At 32.9% G+C, this 23,883-nt stretch overlaps 1 protein-coding gene across 2 annotated transcripts in view; it reads left to right on the plus strand.

Moving 5' to 3' along the window:
- LOC121419189 (serine/threonine-protein kinase Nek9-like) overlaps positions 1 to 21,929 on the plus strand; it is a 31,958-nt gene extending 10,029 nt beyond the window's left edge. The window contains exons 6-22 of one of the 2 annotated variants that reach the window (XM_041613542.1): positions 614 to 663; positions 2,257 to 2,338; positions 2,625 to 2,729; positions 3,644 to 3,708; positions 4,666 to 4,774; positions 6,543 to 6,680; positions 7,443 to 7,587; positions 8,302 to 8,529; positions 9,093 to 9,139; positions 10,528 to 10,689; positions 11,148 to 11,256; positions 12,097 to 12,258; positions 12,782 to 12,955; positions 13,490 to 13,552; positions 14,879 to 15,150; positions 15,870 to 16,184; positions 16,587 to 21,929. In XM_041613542.1, the coding sequence (XP_041469476.1) occupies positions 614 to 663; positions 2,257 to 2,338; positions 2,625 to 2,729; positions 3,644 to 3,708; positions 4,666 to 4,774; positions 6,543 to 6,680; positions 7,443 to 7,587; positions 8,302 to 8,529; positions 9,093 to 9,139; positions 10,528 to 10,689; positions 11,148 to 11,256; positions 12,097 to 12,258; positions 12,782 to 12,955; positions 13,490 to 13,552; positions 14,879 to 15,150; positions 15,870 to 16,184; positions 16,587 to 16,670 (2,310 nt within the window). In that variant the 3' untranslated portion in view covers positions 16,671 to 21,929. Of the gene's footprint in view, positions 1 to 613; positions 664 to 2,256; positions 2,339 to 2,624; positions 2,730 to 3,643; positions 3,709 to 4,665; positions 4,775 to 6,542; positions 6,681 to 7,442; positions 7,588 to 8,301; positions 8,530 to 9,092; positions 9,140 to 10,527; positions 10,690 to 11,147; positions 11,257 to 12,096; positions 12,259 to 12,781; positions 12,956 to 13,489; positions 13,553 to 14,842; positions 15,151 to 15,869; positions 16,185 to 16,586 lie in introns of both variants that reach the window. The other variant, XM_041613541.1, reaches the window with a different exon arrangement.
- Positions 21,930 to 23,883: the final 1,954 nt, after the last annotated feature.

The raw sequence follows: 23,883 nt of genomic DNA on the forward strand, positions 1-23,883 counted from the left end.
TTTTCTTATTTCTCCCATTTCGAATTCTTCGGTGATTAATGGAGACCTTTGTTGCCTTCTTTTTTTTACTATGTACATTCTACATTGTAGTATTAAAATTATTATTTTAATCAATTTAAATGGAAATAATAAAACAAGGTGTGTCCACTCTATTTGTATGTGATGTTAATGATGCAGTCACATTTCCCCTACAGTGGCTGTACGACGAGTCGTCTGTCTGATTTATTAATTTTTATTCAAACCACCTACAACGTATGTAGCTGGTACCCAGTACAAATGTTAAAACTGCTATTTTTTACTCGCCGTACGGCCGCTGTAGGGGAAATGTGACTGCACCATAAACAATAATAACTTTTTATTCTCAGCCCAAGTTTTCCCAGGAATTCTGATTTAAATCACCTACGGTACCTACATGTACATGTACATGATTTTCCTCTTTTTTTTTGGGGGGGGGGGTAGGGTGGTATAGTATTTATATGGTTGTTTACTTCTCTTATTTATACATTTACAAAAACTTGTCTTGGTAGTCTAAACATAATGAGGTAATACAATATGTTCATGTTTTGAATATTTGATTTACTTTTATGTATTCTGTGCTTGAAATTTAAAACAGGTTGTTGGGACACCATTATACATGTCACCAGAATTAGTAAAAGGACAGCAGTAAGTAACTTAGGAAATTGTAGAATTACCAATTGGTTTTTATAGAAAAAGCAGAACTAATAGCTCTCATTTACATGTTTAGTTTCAACAAGTTGGACTACTCTCTACCTCAGTTCTTTTATGCAGAAAATAAGCAAATGACTATCTTGCAACCTTTATGATAGTATTTTGTATTGTGAAGTATAAAAAATTATCATTTGCTACTTTTCCTTCTGTCTTTTCTATCAATGAAAATATAATTTTCATTTGTTTTTAATTGTTACAATAAAATTCTTTTATATTCACAGGGCAAGTTACAAACTGTGTTTAGTGGAATTTATATTCAGTAATTACACATATTTTTTCCACAAACAAGTTGTTTTATATGAAATTGAAAATTGTTTTCCCTGTTCTTGTGGTTGGTTAGATGGTCAGATCAATTCATAAGAGTGTTACAAGCTTGACTCATCTACTGCCCTTCTGCCAGAACGAACAAATATCCATCAAAATAGTTCCAACAGTATACATGTAATAAAATATTATGGCTTTTCAATTCAGTATTTTCTAATTATATACATGTATACAGTGCGTATCAAAAAAAAGTTTACACTTTGAAAAAGCCTTGGAAATTCAAAAATATACAACATGTGGGTACATGTATTTTTTTCACATATAATCTTGGGTTTGGGTCTCATCTATCCAATGAAAGAAAAAGTTTTGACAGAATGCTACATTTGAGTGACCACTGTCCATTTTTGTAAAGCTCGCAGAAATTTGTTTGCGCAGAAATGCTTGTTTTCACTCTGTGCCAAGGGGAAAGGGCGAAATCAAACTTACACCATTTCTCATACATTTCCCTTGCGCTTTTAGTCAATTGAAATAAAACGGATCAATTCAAGCATTTTGTAACAATTTTGCCACCCGAATTGAAATTTCAACATTTAGTAAGCACAACCTTTACCCTTTTTGTGCCAGCTGGATCTGAGGACATAACTGAATCTGAACAAAAGTTTATTTCAGACATCTCCAGCATTTTAACTGTGTTTTTATCATTTAAAGTGTGTTTACATTTCATTTTTCATTTAATACTTGTTTCTCTACACTTTTCCCAAGCTTGACAATGATTACCAAATTAAAATCAAGCCTAAGCCATTTCATGTAAATCACAGCTCATTGTAAAGCAAATATCGTCTGGATGGCCTCGGTGTGTGGGGGAGTTGGGTGGGGCGCAATGCACTCTTCGAAGTGTTTTGGGTAAGGAAACAAGTTTAAAAAGGTAAAAGATATCTTCAAATCAATTTAACTAGCTGAATTCCATATTTTCTTCATGATTAAGGTCTACTTTTATTTGCATAACTATTTCAAAGTTCTGCGCAAATCATTTTTCACTAACTTTTTAAAAGTAAGTGGTGCTCACTCAAGCGGAAATATTTTTCGACAGGTATATCGTCCTTTGCTTAAATGGATCTGTACCAAGGTTAGAATGTGGAAAAATCTTCCGCATATTACAAATGTATAATTTTACAGGATTTTTTCAAAGTGTAAACTTTTTTTTGATACGCACTGTATATAGTATTTTATATTCATATAGTATGTATTATGTTTTCCCCCTAGATACAATGCTAAGAGTGACATATGGGCAATTGGATGTGTGCTTTATGAACTTCTCACTCTCAGAAGAGTATTTGAGGCTTCGGTGAGATTTTCTTTTTCATTCTGAAAAAAAGGTGATAAGTATACATGTGGAGATTTAAGTACAGTTTGATTTCTTTAGCGTCCATTCTAATCACTTCATGAATGATATTAAGTACAAACATTTGATAAGTAGTTATGATTAAATGCAGTAAATTTGTCTTTATCATCGGGTTGAATGTGATTTTACTCTTTTACTTTGTTGAGTTATAAATCGTTGAGTAGAAAAAATATGTGTGAGAGAGAGAGATAAATGAATATCAATAACAATTTCTTTCCTGCTCTTTTAGAACCAGTTGAAGGTTGTATGGGGGATCGTACAGAAGGAACATGAGGATATTGATGAAAGATACAGCAAAGAGATGCACAGCTTAGTTACACAACTCCTTGCCAAGGTACTACTTTGAAATAAAGAAATTTTCTTGAATTACAAAATATGAATAGAGATGTCCTGCTTTTAGGTCTAAAATCTCAATTTTTTCCTAAACAGGAGAGAATACATGTAAAATCTGTTCCTCTCACTTCAAGGATTTTGTGATGTTTACCTAAATTTATTTATTCATAAGTTACTGTTATTTTTGTCTTTGTTTTGTTCTCTTGTATGTTTATTACATTGGCAATTCCAGAAGAGGAGGGGTGCAGGGGATGCTGCCTAGGGTATCCTAAATCATAGGGATGGAGTTCCCATCCTTGGGTATGACACTGGATGTACATGTAGTCATTGATGTAGAAAATAATTTTCCTGTTCAAGAGATTAGGAACTACTCGCACTAAAATGAATAAATGTGCATAGTGTTACAAACCAATATCACAAGACAGTCATTATGGTTTAGTTGTGAAATTTTTGACAGCCTTGTGCTTAAAAGAACGGTACATAAGTTGTTACTTTGTGGAAAAGTAATTGTTGAAGGCATTTGATTGAAGACAGATTCATACAAGCTACTATAAGGATAGCTACCACACATGAGGGTGAATTGGCTGACCTTGTGACAAATCTAGTGTGGGCTGACAAGGGGGAAACAAAACACCCTCTACCTCTAATTGGTGTTGACATATGAACAGTGTTGGCATAGCAACAGTGCCATATCAATATATTTCAAGTATTTAGTCATATTTTTCCTTTAATATTTCTTGATTTTTTTGTTTTGTTGGTTTATGAAGAATCTTTGAGATGTGGAAAGTATCTATTAAGTAATGTTAATTGTGTTGATGTATGTATATCTTGTTACTATGCCAGTTTTCTTGACAGTTTAATTCTGATGCAGTAGTGAATTAAGTATCAAAGTTCATTTGAAATCTTCCTGCTTAGGAACCAGAAAAGAGACCAAGTGCTGCTGAAATCATGGCAAACCCATTGCTGAATGACAAGAAAAAGTGAGTCCTTTTCTCTGAACATAAATATACAGTTATCTTATTTTGTTTGTTTTCATTAGCCTTTATCAATTTGTATGTATTCATGTTTTAATATTCAGTTTCTTTTATAGTCTTTGAAATATATTATTTGCTTATTCATTAATTTTTCTTTTCTTAATTGACTGTTTATTTCTTTCATAATTCTTCATATATTTAGATTAATGTATCCATTTTATTCATCAATTTATTAATCTATATATGAGGGGAGGGGTATGGTGTCTTTTTTAATAAATTTCTTGGTTTTTTTTCTCCTTTTTTAAAATTCATTTTTTATCTTAATTATTTATTCCATTATCATAATATTTTTTTTTTTTTTTTGGGGGGGGTGTTTACTAAAGACAGTTAAAACCTTTGCATACCAATTTTGTGACAAGAACCTAGTTACTTTGAAGAGTTATTTTGTGCATATAACTTTCCACCAAATGAATAAACAAGAAGCTTTGTGTATCTGTGTTCAAAATGGAAATTATCCATGAAGTTGTGCCTGATCAATTGAGCTTTCATTTTATATAAAGTGTTCATTTAAAATGTTCCCAAGAGACATAACCCAATTTCTTGCCATTCATTTCAGTGTGTACTCACTCAACCATGTTATTTAATTATATCTCTTCATATTTAGCAGGAAAAGAATTAGAGCCAAATCTTATATATATTTTTTATTACTCTTGAAGAGATGAGCATCAGCATTAGCTCCTGACATTATGTTTACAGGCAACCATTGCAAAATATCTTAAGTGTTATTATAGGACGGATTTGGTCCAGCGATTAATGATTAACAACCTATTAATAATCAATTTCATTTTACACAGAAGAGTATCTTACCAGAATTCAAAAAAACAAAAACATTTTAGTTATGAAGTCAAACCACTTACATTTATTTGGAACTCATTTTTTGTGTCATTACACACTTCCTGATAGAGAACGAGAAAGGAAGGTTTGGGAGCTGAATGGCATAGTGAGGAAAGCTAAAAGTCAAAGCAGCTTCCAAGCAGAAACGGTACCAGTTGTTACCTTCACAAACAGCGAGGTATGAATCTCTTAAATAGTGCTTGATCAGCCATGCGTAAACCAGATTGTTTACTATATTGTTGCTATTGTAGGCAGCCAGTCTACATGTGTTTGTTGAATGAAGTTATGAAATTTCAAGCTGTCTCAAGAATCAAATCTTTGTTGGTTATTCATTGGATATTTTCTTTGATGGAGGTATATCAATATCATTAAAAAATATGGAACTTTTGTGATTTTCTTGTTTAATTTTGATGCCATAAATGTAGTTCAAACAACTTTTGATATCCTTTCTTACAGTGGTGCTCAAAAGTTTATGAACCCCTCCAGGAAATGAACATATTTAAAGAGTTCAAGTGTTGCCATGTGTTAGATATTTAATTGTGAAGTCAGGTGATAAAATACTACATTCAATAAAGATTGTTTCTTTGAGCTCTCCAAATATTGGATATTTGTTGTCTACATTCAACACGAAAGAATGCATTTTTTGGTGGGATTTACAAACTTTTGAGCGCAACTGTATATGTTTTACTCACTCATTCGTAAATAAGGCACCACATTAGTTGCATCTGAAGAAATTTGAAGAAACAATATGCTATACCATGTTATGATAAAACATTGTCACTTCTCTGTTTCATATTTTTTCTGGGATGCACTGTATAGGTGCACGTGTATAGTAATTGACATTGATCCCAGGTGCATATATAAATAGACCCAAACCATAGATAATTAGATCACATTATTTTTACTCCACATATGCAGCTGTGTTCTGAAATTGATACACTTACAATGCACCGTCACTTTCTTTACTATAAAATTAATTGATCTACCTGTAGTTTTCATTATTAAAGTGATTGGTCAACATTGGTTTGACTTTTAAAAAAAATCTGAACTAGAAGGTCACACTTGTCACCTGTGTCTGTGATATGTTACAAAAACTGAAGCCCTGAAAAAATTGCGTTTGAAAATCATTATTTAGTGCTTCAAAAATTGAAATATAAAGCGACCGGAAACACCATCTTAATTTCATCCCATACATTTATGTGTACTATTTAGGCGTCTATAAGACGCTTATTTACAAAATCGGGGTTTGCCTTGTAGTTTTAGCTTTTCATTCTCAATAATGGTTGTTTTCAGGGTATATTAGTTCTAATACATGCACTTGTACACATGTTTCATCTTGGTTTGAGTATTTTTTAAATCGGCTGCTCACAAAGTTAAACTATACCTTAAAGTCAGCATTGACATGATCTATAAATCAATATTTTCCCCATCATAATCTTTATATGATTGCTTTATATTCATATTGATATTGTAACATTTAAAAGCTGTAAACGATTAATTTAGATGAATGTAAACTGGAATGGTTTTTGAAATAGCTTTCCTTTCAGTTTGTTGTCATGACTAATGTACTGTCCTCTTCATACTGTCATCAACCTACTTACAGTGGTAATGATTGATAAACAATCGTATTGCTTTTCACACATTATAATGTTGCTGAAAAGAGATTTGCTGCTATTAAGCTGAGCTCTAGCCTCCACTTTTGTTTTAAAGTATGTCCAATCAGACCAGTATAAGGTTTTGTAACAGTATTTGAAAATGCTTCCAGTTTCCAATTGCCTTTGAATTAATGATTGAGGTGTACTTCAAATGACATACAGTAGATATTTTTTTTAAATTGGTTATTAAAACTCAAATTGAGTTACCCTCAAATTGATTTGATAACGAGAGAAAATAATTATATTTTTTATTGTTGATGGGATATTTTGTTTCGTTACTTATATCTATAGGTATTTTACTGGGGTGGGGGTCGCCTGACTCCTCTGAAGCTTGAAGCATTCAAAGATGGAAACAGAGCATTACAAGTGGCAGCAGGCCACTCACACTTTGCTGCTGTCACCGTAGAAAAGGAACTTTTTACTTGGGCAGTAAGTACATCATGTTACTTTATAGGATGGCTTACATTATGTCATTGTGATTTCACTTTTTTCAGTCTCTTCATGGTTTCTAGGCGGAATATTTCAGTAAAACAGCAATTGCTAATGGCTTACTTTTGGATGCCCTAACATTGATATGGCACATCTAAAACCTTTGTTAAAATGTTCAGTCAAACTAATTGTATATTACTAGTAGATAGTGTCATATTTCATTTTTATGTGAAGTGCATGTGACTTGCAGCAAAGTAGAGATATTAACTGAATATTTTTGTTATTAAAAATCTCACAGCATGCATACATTAATTCTTGCATTATAATCCACATTTTTTAATCATAAGGAGACCGTTTCTTCCACAACTGAACCTCATGCCAGAAATTATGTTTAACTCATAGGGACTCAAGTTTAGTGACTTTTGCATATTACTGGCAATTGACTAAACCAGTCTGCTGAATTTCCTATATTGCTAAGGTCATATTTAACTGGTCCATTCAGGGACTTGTTGGATCATATTAAAACATACATTATATTCCTGAATTTGGGAAGTGTCTTAATATTCTCCAGCAGCTGTAGGTTTCATCAGATTCTTTTCTGTTTGATATTTCTTTATTCATCTGGAGACTGATCCACCATTGTCAGATAGTACAGACTTATTTTAAGTTTTTCTATTATTTTGAAAGCTACATGATTGTTGTGTATCATTGGTTCAACATATATTTCTTTTTTGTTTGTTTTATATTTGACCATGTGTTTAGAATGTCCATGGTGGTCAAGAGTTAGTTGGTCAGCTTGGACATGGAGATACAGCTTGTTACAAAGCTCCCAAAAAGGTTGAAAAGCTACAGGGTATACCGGTCAAGGCAGTATCATGCGGGGAAGAGTTCACCGCTTGCGTCACAGGTCAGTAATGAAATGTTCTTGTATTCAATTGTTATTCAATAATATTCTGTTTGAAGAGAAATGATATACCAGATAATGATCTCTCTGCCATTGATAGTATCTCCATGGTTAAATTTCTCGATGGCCAATTTTGATCAAGATCTCCATGGAAATTATGATTAGAGTTAATGACAAATCAACAGTAGTTATTTTTGTGCATTGTAGTAAGTTTGTATTACCTTTTTCTCTAAGTCTGTGTTAGGACTAATCTATGTAATTATATTTTGGCAGACCATTACCACTAAGCCACTATGTGCAGTTGGAAAGTTGTGTTTGAGGCTGAGAGTTGGTCATATGTTGTGCCTGTTTGCCGGATAGGAATGGACTCATGTTCAAGATTTGTCTGTATAGGACAGAACAAATTTCAATGTTTTGATTTGTGTGAACTTGAATACTGACTGATTAATGTCTCTTTATGTCACATTGTGGCCCCGTGTATTATACTCTGGACTTTGAAACAAAGGATTGTGGTTTCAAATCCTAGCCATGGCATGATTTCCTTCAGCAAGAAAGTGATCCACATTGTGCTGCACTCAACCCAGTGAGGTTAATAGGTACCCAGCAGGATTAATTCATTGAATATGCAGCATCAGAAACAGCAGCGCAACCTAGTTGGTATAATAATAATAGTGTGCACTGTATTTTTGCCTAATATATATTTTTCCTTTTTTTCAGATGAAGGGAAGTTATACACATTTGGCTCAGACTACTATGGTTGTTTAGGAAGAGGCGAAGACTATGAACCTGAAGATGATGACGACGACGACGAGGAAGAAGTGAAGAATCCTATCATGGTATCATTCTTTGACGAGAGACCTGTAGATAAGATATCATGTGGTGATAATCACATCTTAGCTCTGACTCAAGACAAACAGGTCTACTCATGGGGTTGTGGAGAGTTTGGTGAGTCTTATATCTTTTGTTCACCTGCTTGTGTGAACTGTAATGAATAATTAGTAATACATATTAGTCAAACACTTTTATATTTAGGTTAGAATTGAGACGTTTGGTAGAGGCCCTGTGTGCTACATGGCATTCTTCCATCCAAGATTATAGAGACATTGATATATAAAAAAAATTGTTTCAGTCTTGGCCAGTATCCAGTTGATTAGTAAATACTCTGAAATCTGAATAATCAAGGATATTGAATACCTAATCCTAAAGTATGAGAAAGTTCCATTTGGCAAATGATTTTTGAGCTTCATAAAGCAATCGTTTATATATGCTCTGATTGAATTTTAATTCAGTGTGATATGTCCACTGGAGAGTGCCAATATTTTAATATGTATGTTTATGATGTAGAGTGTGTGGGTTGAATGTTCTTGATCTGTGTTTATAAATTGAATTTGATGAGATAATTTATCTGCCTGCTAGTTGAGATATGTTTCACATTTCATTGGTATTTACAGTATATAGTTTCAACAAACGTTGATTCATTGACTCTTTTTTTTTTTTTTATTAAACAGGACGGCTTGGAATTGGCACTGAAGATGATTGTAAACTGCCTCAGAAGGTAAATCATGACATTTCTAACATTCTATACCTAGTAAATAACAGCAAATAAAAAACTTAAGAAGAAAACTTAAAGAATGAATTTTTATGTTCAAGGATAGATTGTATAATTTTATTTTATTTTAAATTTTCATTCATCTGTTTCCTCATAAACAAAAATAAATACACACAGAGAGAAATATAATACAATTATAGAATATATGGGAGCAAGTAGAGGCCATTCATATATCTAAGTCTGGGCTCCAAACAATAACCATATATACTTTAAGGAGAGAGAATAGAAAGGGCATTTTTTTATCATCAACTATACAAATCCACTTTTAGGGGTATTCTGTTGTCTAAAGGTTATCTTTATAAAATGTATGTTCATGAATATTGATGGCAATGGCTGTGTTCTGCTGAATAGTTATGATATTACTATGATACACTGTGTGCATGCAGTGCAGGTGGAAACTAGCAATTAAGAAAAGGAAATCTGGCTATTCTACCCCATTTATAGTCTTGAAAATTAAACATCTCTGAAGAACAGCATGTTTCAAAGATTGGATATTAAGAATAGATACTGTAACAGCATGTCCTTGATATGTTCACCCGGTGAAAGACCATTGATTTCTGCTGTCACTGTCAGAGTAATGAGGAATCATACAAGTTTGAAGGGACACTTACTAGATGGCCATTTGCATAATTTTTTCCCTCACTAGATTATAAATGAGATTTTAATTTCAAAGAAGAAAGCCTTGCATCTGACAATGTTGAATTTTTATGTGGAGTGAAACAAGAATAAAAACATTGGTGCTATAACACCTCATGTATTAGATGTTATTTAATGCCACATAATTAATGCAAAGTAACTTAATTTGTTTAGACAGAGAGCTTGGATTCTGACAAGATATCACGTAGATAAACTACGAAGTCACTGAAATGTAATGTAAGAATTTGAGATGCCTGTCCAATCACTTCCAATGGTGATATAACTGCTTGTTAGTAGGAAAAGAACTCTTTTATTGGTATCTTAAAATTTAATTTTATTAAGTTTTAGTTCTCTTCTCTCCTTCTTCCTTCCACCCACTCCTCTTTGTGTGTTTCCGCTGTTTTCTATTTTTCTGTCTTATTTTTTTTTATTCATTCTTTCTGTCTTCCCAATTCAATTTTATTGCTGTCTCCCCTCATACTTGATTGATTACTGTCTGTCTATCTATTTGTCTTTGTTTATTTTTGTCTCTGTTTCTTTATCTTCGTTATTTGTAGTGCTTGTTATATATACTGCACTTTTCATGTTAATCCCAAATTGCTTACAATCCGCTGATTTAGAGAATTGTGTAATCTTAAAAACTACAAAAAAACAAAAAAGATTTGTTTTTTATGCTTTTGCTCTCTCTGTCAATCTAGGTAACATTCCAAGGTAAAAAGGAGATCAAGACAGTCTGTGCTGGTTCTGAAGGGTCATTCTTCCTGACTACTGATGGCAAGATGTATGCTTGTGGTAGCAATGAACATAATAGATTAGGATTCAACACCGTCACAGCTGGTCTCAGGAAGAGAATAGTCAAGGTAAAAACAATCGCTTGTATGCAAACCAGTGCAGAAGCACTACAAGAGTAGGAGTTCAGGGACCTATTGCATTAACATGCAATCAAGTACTTGAAGAAAGCAAATGGTTTTGAAAGATGTACTTTTGAGATGGGATGAAATGAAATTGTGAAATTGTGAGATATTTTGAATGGTGTTGATTGCAACACATCCTGATACAGCCCTGGATGTATGAAAGCTCCCTGATTGCCATGTAGTGTATGGAAATTGAATGATTTTGAGTTGAACAATGTTCATTTTGGACATTTCGGTGATTCACACATAAACCATTTGGAAAATAAAGTAAAGGGAGCAAGTGGTTTGCTATCAATAAAACACAAGGGAAAAAAGAAATGAAATTAATTATGTGTCGTTATGAAATCCAGGAAGTTGACCAATCAAAGCTTTAATGATATTTGTTTTCTCTATTCCGGTTACAGGAGTGCTATGATATCCCTTATAAGGATGTACCTACGTTAGTGAAACCTCTTAACAGATATAATATCAAGGCTATTTCAGCTGGACATACACACTCTGCTACTATTGATAGTAAGTAACATAAGGGAAACATGATAATTTGATCATATTAAATTTCATTAGAGACACAAATCTGAGTTATTATATTCTTTCTTTCATTTTAGATTCAAATTTGATTTTTTTTAGGGGGGGGAGTGCCAATACTGAGGATATCAAAATGAATTGAATGATACTTGATCAGTATTGGAAATGTAGTTTATTTTTATCTCTTTCACAGAGAGAAATTAATGCACATTTATTAATTAATCAACAATTTTATTTTTTGTCCTTGAACATGTTTATTGTTTGGTCATCATAATGGTTTTATAAGATGATTCTTTAAATATTTCCCGGAGTATGCTTAAAATGAATGAATAGTAGCATCTTGGTATTACACTTTACAGTGTTGTACTTTGTACCATATTAGTTTATTGCCCTGTGTACTCTCTCACCCAATCACACCTAATCACACTTAATACACATTTGAATTAAATTTAGTAGTGTAATTTATGTTTAGGTGTTATTTCTTGGAAAAGTATGGTCTCTTTTCTTTCTATATTTAAATAATTTCTTATGCGGAATTTAAAACAACTAATTACCTTTTCAATTCAATGGCTGAAAGAACAATTAACTCTTCCTCTGTGATTTGAATGTAGACACCATCATTCCTCAGCTTCACTTCAGAAAGATAGCTACATATCCAAATCATCTTTGATATGATATCTTGCCGCATCACTTATGCCAATTCTTTGCTAACTGAGACTTTTGTGGGTGGTGATTTTCACTGACAAGATGTTTCAAGAGAAGCTTCCCTGGTCTAAAATGCCTGAACTACAAAGCCCCTTTCATGTAGTTTCTTTCCTTGTTTTACAGGTTTTGGTCGTTTGATCATGTTTGGTTCCAATCAGTATGGTCAGTTAGGTGTAGGAGATTGCAAAGGAAGATCAGGAATATGTGAAGTGAAAGGCGTTCTTACTGGTAAACATGTAGTATCAGCAAGCTGTGGAGATGGTTTTACTATCATTGCTACCACAGGTAAGATACATCCTTCTTCATAACATTAAGTTTACATTTGATGAAGTCATGTAGGTCCATTCAAAATGCTTGACCATCCCTCCCCCCTCCCCGCATTAGGTACGGATACTTGTCCTTATATTTAGTAGTTGTTTGAGTAAGGTATCCTCCATAGATTTCCCTGGGGAAGTTGTACCTCTGGGGTTAACAATGATGGTGATGGTGGTGATGATGATGATGGCAATTACGATGACCATAATAATATTTAATATTCATTCAGCATTTAATAGATGTGCAATTCTATGTTTAACCAGCTGTGTACACTTAATTACATTCTGGTTTTCGTTCTTTTGACCATGTGAAATTGTATGCACAATAGAGTAGTTGCTGAATTTTGCAATTACTGATGATATGATATAGAAATGTCTAATGACCAGTTTCAGACAAAAGCATATTGTGAAGGTAAGTTTTACTGATAAGTAGCCTGTATTATTTCATTTATTTTCATTCTATTTGCTTTTACCTGATTAATCTCTCCTTATAGACAACCAGATCTTTTCATTTGGTCATGTTGATAGCGGTCGTTTAGGTCATGGTGATGACCTTTCTGGTAGTCATAAGAAGAAACAATCTATCTCTACTCCTAAACCTGTATTCGGATCACTTCATATGGTCTCTGGTCTCTCTTGTAGACACTGGCATACCATTATCATTGCAGGTAACAATTCCTTCCAATATCTTACTTATTGTATGTTAAGACAAATGATTAGTATAGAATTGATACTGGAAATTTTGTGTATTCACTAAAGGTATGTCACTCCAATTATCCCATTTGAGCTGAGCTACATAAACTGCATTAAAGGATTTTTTTCCTGCTGATACCTATTTGTTCCTATGTAGAGAGTGGCAAATGAAGATTAATGTCTTGTCAATAAGATATTAGTGTTGAGGTGGAATTTGAGCCCCAGACTTGGTTTTAAAAATTCTTAAAACCTATCCACTGATTCATAACACCTGTACCCCTGATAGATACATGTTAGTAACATTGCTTAGATAACATTGGCTAGTTAAAAAAAAATTCTTTTGCTCCTATAAATCACAAAGTCTGACACCATTCCCAATGTTGAAAAAAATGTATAACAGTGGGTTAATGCCACTAGCACTCTAATTGCTTGAAACAGCAGAATTCTGAGTTATGATTTATTCTTTTATTTAATGAATATTTTTATGTTATTTTTTTTTTCAATAACAGAAAAAGTTTTATCTAAATCAAAGACATTCCGCTCACCACGGATGGATAGTACATCAAGCAAAGGTAAAATAAATTATTTCAAGTTTAGCATGATACAAGAATGTTGTAAGCACTGCATATTGATTTCTTGTACTGATGTGAGAATGCTGTTTGCTCCAACATTTGTACGTTGAGCAATGGCATTTAAGGGCTACTTGGGCGCACACAAATGTGATGCTAAGAGTGCCCTTGCTTTGGATGAATCGATATTATTCAGTTATTTTTTTTCTCTGTTTGTAATTGGATTTCATCAATCAAATATAATTTTCTTTTAATTCATGATTGTATATATATTAAGTTTAAAGTGTCTTTGGTAAACTAATTTATGTGTGCTGCACTTCCCCCCATCATTAGTGTTACTTTAAACTACAAATGTAGTGTTGCAAGAAACTCACAATCAAGTGCATGTCATTTTTGAGTCCCAAAATCATTCACAAGTATTGAAAGTAATTGCAAAATTGGACTACAATGCTGGTCTGCTTTTTTAAACAAGAAAATTGGCTATACTTCAAATTGATCTATCAATTGAAAATTTGTTAATGATTGCAAACATACTTTAGAAGTTGCAAGAAACTAAATCTGTCAAGGGAAGGGAGTAAGGATACCTTACTCAAACAACTACTAAATCTGTTTTCATAGGCCTTTTAAACTATTAGCAGCAAAAGTTTGAAAGTGCTCACTTTCATCACCATCCCTCTGCATCAGATGTTGGAAGGGGCTCAATTTTAGCACCTGCTTTGGTACCGTTTTTTCTTACAAACCCAATTGGATTTTAATGTAAAGATGTCTAGCTCTTCATGTAACAGAAATTTAAGCTAAATACAGGGAATACATCCTTGCCCTATCTTGTTTCATTAAACATGGATCGTTGTGCCATCGTATATCATCCTATTTTGGTATTTTACCATACCATTTTCTGCTCCTAAAATAAACCCTTTTAAATGAAGATAAATTGTTGCAGTAAACCCTTAAAATTCTGCCAATATAGTAATGGAATTCAATAAACAATTTTATTGTAGAGTACTCAATCACACTAATTAACAACTCAAATGCACACTTCTGTTAACTAATAAAAGTTGCAATATGTTCAATGAAATTAATAAAAGCAGAAAGGTGATCACTCTCTTTGATTTGGATTCCTTAAAACTTAGCCTGTCATAAATGCTTTATATTTTGGTGAGCAAAATTGAAGAAGTTAGATCTTTTAGAATGATGTTACCACATTTTTATTTCAATTAAAGCTAGATTAAACTAACACAATATGTATTGTTTGCAGTGAAGTTGCAGTGTTTCTCTAATCTTTGTTTTGTTCAGTGAGTTCCCAAGTCAGCCAAGATAGTGTCTTTACAGGAAGCTTTGATCAAGAGAGTGAGAAGAGCAGCCCTGATCCAACACCTGTAAGAAGCTCTCAGAGTGTTCAGTCAAGACAGTCATCACAGCAAGGCCCATCAGTGAATCATACACCAGAGACGTCATCTAATGATGTAGAACATTACACAGGGAGTTCTGGACAGGAGACCGGTGGTAGTGTGAGCCAAAGAGATGAAAGAACTAATGGAGGAGGAGATGATGATGATGATGAGAATAGTGAAGAAAGCAGCATGCCACCATGGCTTAAAAATGTAAGTATAACTTGTATTAGATCTGACTCATGTTTGAACTTTTCTTTACAGATTCTAATGAAAATCTGATGAATAAGACATATAAAAAATCAATAAGTTTGAGCAACAAAATATAAACGTACCCCATCCAAATCTTGATATTGCAGTTCCATTTGACTGAAACAAGTTTACATTAGACAAAAATGAATAAATAAGAAAGTAAAATGAATACCAAGCTTTATTCCCATGTTCTGCTAAGACTGATGACATACAAAAACTGGAATGGATGAAACATTACCAGTATCCAATCCGATCAGTCCGGTTCCATTGAGATGACCTGAGGTACTATGGCCTAATATACCTAGTTTTTATATACAAATAGCAAATAGGCGTGAGTACGATGGTGTGAGATTTCGCATGAGGTGAAAGAAAGATGCTCTATTTAACAAGGCGTTAGCCGAGTTGAATAGAGCGTCTATTTCTTTCACTTAATTTTGAGGTCAACATTAAAGTTTACGTGCAAGGCTCTTATGAAAAGTGTTATTCCATCTCAGTCATTTCACAATGAAGTTTTGATATGATTCTGTTGCCTGCCTTCACAAATCACAATATTTCTGGTTATTTTCTTAAAATCGCTTTTGCCTTGTGTTACTATCTTGTTGACATCATTAGATGTTGAGTTTTTGTCATGCTTCCAATAGTTTTTTTCATACATTTATGAATTTTTACTCTACTCCTAGGAGCTGGAGGAAGCTGAGTTCATTCCCATGCCAACGATAGACTCTGTGAATAACGATAGGACGGATTATGCCACTCCTATCAATAACGATCCTTCTCAACACAACTCTACACCAAACACGCTCCCATCAGATAAACCCACATTAGATGGTACAGGTTCTACAGACAGTGGTTTCCATCGTCCTCACTTTGTACCTCCTCTAAGCTTTGCAGCACTCTCACAGTCTGGGGATTCTTTCAAGATGGGTTTGGCTAGAGATGCAGAGGTGGAAGCTCTGAGAGACAGGGTCACACATCTAGAAAATGAGAACCAGAAGGTAGGAATAAGATAGAAATATTATCTCATGTGTTCAAACTTTGAGCAGCATGAATTACATATATGTCTAATGTTATTTCTGAATTATTCATGAAAAGATGCCCAATTAAAAAGTTGTGTTCTTTTCTATTATTTTCTGAATCAAGCTTAAGTAAAGTAAGTTAATAGAATGTCATATAAATTAAAGTACATTTGGTTTTAACAATAGTTTTCTCCAGTCCAAGTATTTAAATACATTGGGAGGAGAAACATATCTATTCATTGAATTATCAGTTCATCATGAAATTACCATTTTTTGCCAGATGTTCTCATTTGTTCATTTTCACAGAAAATAATTCTTAACAGTATCTTTGTTATGACTTTAGTTTAAGAAGTATGATTGTTTGGCTATCCTTCTTTGCAGCTGTTTAACATGGTGTCTGACCATCAAGCACGTCTTCTAGAACTGGAGAAGCGATTGACACAGATAGAAGGAACAGGGGTATGATCTTTCATTTATCTGTTTCAAAACAAGAGACTGTCTTCGTGATGCATTATAATCCTCTACCATCATCATTTGTGACTTGTGAGATTGATGACAGATTCAGAGAGTCAACCTAGTACCATGCTTCTGAGCTAGGCCACTGCTGTGCTTCATACCTTGCGGTTCCACATTTAACAGTTTATTAAGAAAGCCAGTCAAGGTCTCCTCGTCATCTTCTTTTCTTGTAGACAACCATTTAGGATTCTGATCATCAAACGATCATCATGACACACTGTTGTGATCTAGCCATTTCGTAGGTCTTTCTCTGATGTTTGGAAGTAGCATACTGCTCGGAGGATGCATCAATGATGGAAAAAAATGGACCTTGAATCACTTGCAAAAATTGCTTTGTGGATAATCACCATTCGTAGATAGACAGACCTACAGTATGATATCTAGTTATTTTCAGTAATTTCTTCTTCTCAGGATATCTGAAATTAAAGATGGTTCATTTGACTAAAACAGGTTGTCATCCAGATTTAATTCAAGGTTTGAGACCTACATTTCGTATATTATATGCATTTTTTTGTGAGAAAAGCCTTAGCAGTGACCTCTGAGGATATTTGAACTGTCTCATCTTTCTCACATTAATGAACTCCGTGCATTATTCATATCCATTTAATTACAAAGCAATTACCAAGTGAAGATATTCCTATTAGTGTTTTGTATTTTTTACTTTAAGAAAAATTCAGCCACATGTTTGCTTCCAATGTACTTCACCTTACAGCTGATATTTGATGTTGATGAACAGATTATGGAAATGATATACTAGTAGACAAATGCCCGTCATCATTTGAATTGCTATTGAAATCAAGAATTAATGGTATAATTTACTACAAAGTTGATCAAAACATTCTTTCTGCATGTATGAGATAATTTTCTGCAGATACGGTTGATCTGTTGATTGCAACTATTGTAGTTGATATTTGCAGTAGAAAGAATGTAAGTTTGTTGGTACACCCTCTAAGTGAGGGACCACCATATCCCAATATGATGTGGCTGATTTCAAGTACAGTGTCAAATGCCACTGGGTGTTGGAGCAAAATAAACATCGGGCACAATATCCAACTTGAAACCTTGCTGGCGTTACTATTGACATCATTGAATTTGAACTATCAATAATAAAATAAGTATTGTTTTATAAACCCAGAGATTATTTTGAGCTTAATAAAGCAGCTTGATTTTCACCCTTAACATCAAATGCCAACATCGAACACTGTACTTAAAATCAATCAAAATAGTAGAGTAGACCTTGGTATTCATTCAGCAGTTTCACTTAGGAAGATTTAAAAGAGCTTCTCTTTAGAAATGTTAAACTATATTGTGATTACAAAAATGAGTCATACACTCATTCTTCATCATTAATTTAATATCTCATGATCTGGCTCATCAGAAAAAATAAATCGAGCCTGTCATGGCTTGCTGATTGCACACTAGTTCATATGAATGTACTGAATTTGATCAATTTGATCACAATCACATATAGGATGTCATGGAAGTTTATCATTCAAGTACATGGTGATCATAATTAAGGCCTCAAATTTTGGAAAGAGATAGCTAGCTTCTTGATATTAAGAATACAAAGTATAACATATGGTAATAATGACAATATTTATAAAATGAAACATATTCATTACTAGAGATGCTCCAGGCACATATATATTTGCAGACAGTTAGGTGACAGTGTGAGAGTAAAACTTATCGAGGATCGGTCAATGTTTTTGATGATTTCTATGTGGGTAAACATCAATATTATGCAACTATTGATTACATTTTAATGTGATGATATATCATTGATTAATTTCTATACAAACTACATTTCCGATTTATGCAATTTTCCATTATATATATGCCCTCTGTCTTTCATTCTGGCAGCATTTCATATAAACTGCATCTTTCTTCATTGTCTTATTTGAAAAAGAAAAATAATGTGTATGTAATTGATTTTCAGGCTCTCTGAGTGCAAACCAGTGATATAAATATTTGGTTCATTTTCATGTGGTGAAATTACTTAGTAAAAATCTGACTGTCATGAATTCTGTTGTCCTTATATATCACTACTTTGAAAAGAAATGTATATCATGTTTAATATTTAGCATTCCCTTTCTAGATGTGTTTATGATGTTTTAAGTTGTGTGCAAAAAGGAATTGTTTAAAGATATGTTTAAATGCTGCTTGCTGTGCATAGTTTTTGTAGTCTTGCCTTTTTATTTAGTCTGTATTTACTATCATAAATTGGTATCAGGGTTATTTATCACACTTTCATTCATTAAAAAAGAAAATGTGCAATGCTGTAAATATCCATGACAGACAAACAACAGTAATAGGTAATACAAACATGTAAGAATAATACATGCATAATCATAGCTGTATGTACACATGAAAACCTGTAGTCTATGTAGCTCTAATCAAATATTTTTTGCATATTCACTTTGTTTGAAATGACTGTATATTGATTCAAATATTTTATTTCAGAAGTTGGTGAGAAGATTATTTTTATAGAAACTTGAGAAGTGAAAGAAAATGATCGTCATTTTTCATCCTTCTGTAAAAATTGGACTTTGTAATTATATCTGAAAAGTTCAATTGGTAGATTGCTTTAAGCCAATATAGGAATGAATGAGTTGTTGTTTTAAGTTGGAAAGTGTTAATTCATGATTGAAGTGTGTATTCAAGTTGTTTAAATTATCGGTAATGTGTGTAAATTGCTTGATGACCTCTACCTGATTCTGTAGAACTGGTACACAAAGGTTAGTGATTGATCATACATGTGACTTATATGATTGATTGCACATAATGATCAATGCAATCAAACTTATAAGTCATTCCTATGATCAAACACTAAGCATTGTGTTACTGGACCCAATATAAACTATCATGATAGACATGTACAGTACATGTAGTTTATTTCCAACATTTGTATGTGGTGGAATGCATACCCAAGTGGTCTCATTTGCTTTCATAAACTTTTATATAAACATTGTAAATATAAAATTATATTTGTTATCTCTACTTTATTTTCTGAATTCTGAAATATAGAATAGAAGTGCATGAAGCTATTTTTCTATTTTTTTCATTTACAGAATAAGGTAGGTTGTATTAAAAGAGGTTGTCTTCTTTTTTTTCCTTTTAGAATCAATGTATTTTTCTGAAATAATTGTGGCAAAAATATTCATCATGCTTTTTACTAATACAAGACTTGGGCATTACAAGTACATGTAGTTAAGTAGTGTAGTTTTCAGTACTCTTTTTTTTTCTTTTCCTACTCTAGAAACAATATTTCAAGCTAATTTGAATTCTGGTAGAAGCTATTGGAACATAAATTCCAAGATGAAATATGGTCCTCTTTTCTGAAGTTAGAATTCAGTGAGTATTACAAATTATTAATTCAGTGAATATAAGGGATGAGTAAAGGCAATGATAATGGATTAATTAACTGCATGTGAACATGCAACTCTTGATACCATGCTTAAAAAAAAAAAGTAATCCATTGATAAAATTTGTAGTGTTTGAATATGATATCTGATTAAAAGCATGTGCATAAATATCATGTAATTCATTCACCACTAAGTAAGAGGATTCGATTACTAGCTCCTTATCTCTACATAACATTTTCTATTAATACTGTTCATTGTCAATTCATTATACACTGCACTTGTACATTCACACTCACAGTTAGCCATTTATTGATCTCATTAAAGATTCTTTTGTCATTTTGTTGTATTTCAACTGGTATGCAGTCTTTCTAACTTGCACCAGAGAAATGTTTGTTGCTACTTTTCCAGCTTTTTCTCTTGCATGCTTGCATTTCCTTGTGAACCACTCAGTATCCTCGGTTCATATTTAAAGCAAATTCTTGTTATCATTGTTATTTTTTTTAAACAAAAGTCACGCTCTCTTCAATACTCATCGTAGAAAACAAGCGACACATAAACACAATAACATGAACAATGATAATAACATATTGAGTTATGTTTTCTAAACTCTGAACACATTATGGTAGTTATTGTAGAGAACAGTATGAATTTAAGATTTGAATACCCATTTGATATTCCAAAAGCTGTGGAATATCATGTTAAGGGCCCTGTAACTCAAATGTTAGCGATTAGTTGTACGCTCTATTTTCATGATTAGTTGTATATTGTAGCCATTCATGCTATAAATGCAATCAATAAAAAGAAATGTTCTATGATGATTGGTAAGCTTTCTGTTACAGACCCCAGAGCATGTATAGTAAAAAAGTCATTTCCATTGTCTTTTTTGACTGGGCTCTGAACCATGTTCAATATGTGGTGTCTTACACTGGCTACACTCCTACTTGCTGAACTTATTCCTACAGAAATCAGAAGTATGGTCATATTTATTTGTCTTGGACATGGGATGTAGGTGTACTATCATTGTTTCCTCATGCAGTACCCTCTCACATGTTTCAATCAATTTTATATTGATTGTAAATAAATTCTAGCAAAGCAATTACTAAAATTGTCACTTAATTGAAACTATTGATTGTATCTATTTATGTTGCATGACCAAGAACTCTGTTCTTTTATTTGCAGATTAGTTCAGATAAAGTTCTTAGTTTTTAGGTTTATTAGGTATTATGTACTAAGCAACTGAAACAAAATCACTGGGACTTAATGTGTATGGTAATGTGACTGTTTTGGTTAAATTGAGATGGAAAGACTTACTTACAGTGAGAAAAGCGCTCACTGAAAAAGGATTGAAAAGTTTGTATAACATTTTCTTTCACTCGGTGTTTGAAATCAAGGCATTCTTGGTGAAGAGATACTTTTCAAAACAATTTCATGACCAAGTTTACTCCAGCTTGAGTTCTTGTTGCAAGCGCATTAATCCCCAGGGGTGTGTTTTACCTATCAAAAATTGAATATTTACATCAGTTTTGTAGACCCTTACAAAGATTGAAACCATTTTTTAGTACAATATGCTGACTTTGCAATAATAATGATGGTCAAGCTAACATATTCCAGATGGTGTTATGTCAATTTCACCATTCAAGTATGCAGGAAAATCGATTCACTATATTTACATGTGATATAGTGAAGAAAAACAAATGTGTAGTAGTAAAGCCCAAAATAGCCTAGTTTTCAGTCCTACTTAATCACAAAATGATGTCACAGACTTCCGGCTGGGGAGGACAGCACTTAATCTTTTTTTTTAGAGGCTGATAATTGACTTTGATATTCCCAAGCAAAATTTTCAGCTTGCAAGTGGTAAAAATACTTGAACATGGCATTGCTGTGTTTTGTAGCTTATAAGCTTTGAATTAGCATATGATTTAACAATTCGACTTTTTGCTTCAGTCAGGGTCCTTAAATGATTTCTTTAAATGAAATATCATTAGAATATAATAAGTTTTGCCCATATTTTTTTCTTGAAACTCCATACAATGTGTACCTTCATGTAACTGTAAAAGTGTGAGGTGGTTTTACTCACTGTAAAGTTGTGTTTATATTTTATTTTCAAATCTTTCAGACTTTAATCCTGTTTCCCTGTAATTTCAGAGAAAATTTTGTAATTTTCACATTCCCAAGAATGTCTGGAATTATTTACAGCTATTTACTGTTACATTCATGTAAATTTCATCCTCTTTCTAGTGGGTACAATGCAGATGTATCAGGTATAGAAAAGTGTCTTAACTACATACACTCATTGATAATGTTATCAATATATTTTGTGAAATAAAAGACTTGTTATGAATTATTTGTGTACCTGAGTTTTTTTTTCATTTTGTAGTTATGAGACAAATCCTCTATTTGGACTGGTCTCCAAAGTTATCAATTGCATAATGGGAGTTTTATGATGACTCATTTTCTAGAGAGTAGTCTGGATACATTTGATTAACAGGTTGAAGATCAACACTGCAGCTTGGAATAAATTCCAATGGAAATTGTGATTGTGTAAAAAAAAAGAGAAATGTTTTGAGACAATCTATGACAGATATGTTCTTAAGTATCATAAATGTGTGGTGTGACTAATGTGAAGATTAAAGTGGACAAATTTGTTATATAATAGGAGACTACATATGGTGTCATTTTAAGTTGTGAACCTGTAACTGGTTGAGCAAGACTCCAGCTGAGGGTATTTGATATTGAGGGCCCTACCATTTTGCCTTTGATGATTTTATTCTGATAGGCTGCTTCCATGCAATAGCTCCATCTAATGTTGATTGAATTGGTTGGAAGCTGTAGAATGGGAGGCTTGACGAGATAAATGTAAGACAGTGAATTCATTATCTGATTCTTATATTATGTTTGCCCATGGGCAAGGTATTTAATACAATATTCTCTAAAACAAACTAGTTAATATGACTAGATTGGTAGTCAGTTGGGTGCAACTAATATGACTAGTCCTATGGTGTAGTGAATGAAATGACCGGGAAATAATCAAATACAGTGTATGACTAAAATAACAGTTGCACCCAGCTGACCCTTTCTTTCTTTAACCTTTTTTTTCTCATCATAGTACTTTCATGTTTTCAGGTTGGTCTCAGATGTAAATAATCATATCAGAATCATCTGTAAATTCCCCAAATCACATGTACACTAATTCAAAGGTTTTCTCCCATAGGCTCCATTCTCTGTATTTACATTGGAGGTAAGTTTTTTTTTTGTAAACGTTCTTTATAATAAAAAAAGACAATCAGATTCTTTGTGAATAACGAGGGTTATTCAATATTATGTGAGACGATGCTCAAATACGTTAACATTTAATATTGAGCTCTATCAGGAAGTATAAAATTTTAGTAAATTAAACTTCTGTGAATAGTGAGTGCTCAATCATTGTTCGCTTATCTATAAATAACTGCTTTACGTGGATGTTGGTTTGTTGGAATGTTTAGTTTCGATTTCTTCTTTATTACACATCTGGTAGGTCCATGAAATTAGAATTAGCGAAAAGAATTAAAAGAAATTTAAGCTTTTCTTTTTTTCTTCCCCGGTATAACATCCCCCCATATGTTGAAAGACTATAAAATTAACGCAGCATAGGTGTATTGGAATATTAGAGGCGCGGTGCAATTGGTTCTTAGGCCATGAATACATTCATCCAATTTAAATATTAAAATTACAGTTATAGCAAAAAATGAGTAATTCTGAATATGAAGATTCGATTAATAATATAACCCTTTGTTGTTTCATATTCGCTAAAGAAAAAAATG

This window comes from Lytechinus variegatus, chromosome 7 (genome assembly GCF_018143015.1).
Source record: "Lytechinus variegatus isolate NC3 chromosome 7, Lvar_3.0, whole genome shotgun sequence".
Taxonomy (NCBI): Eukaryota; Metazoa; Echinodermata; class Echinoidea; order Temnopleuroida; family Toxopneustidae; genus Lytechinus; species Lytechinus variegatus.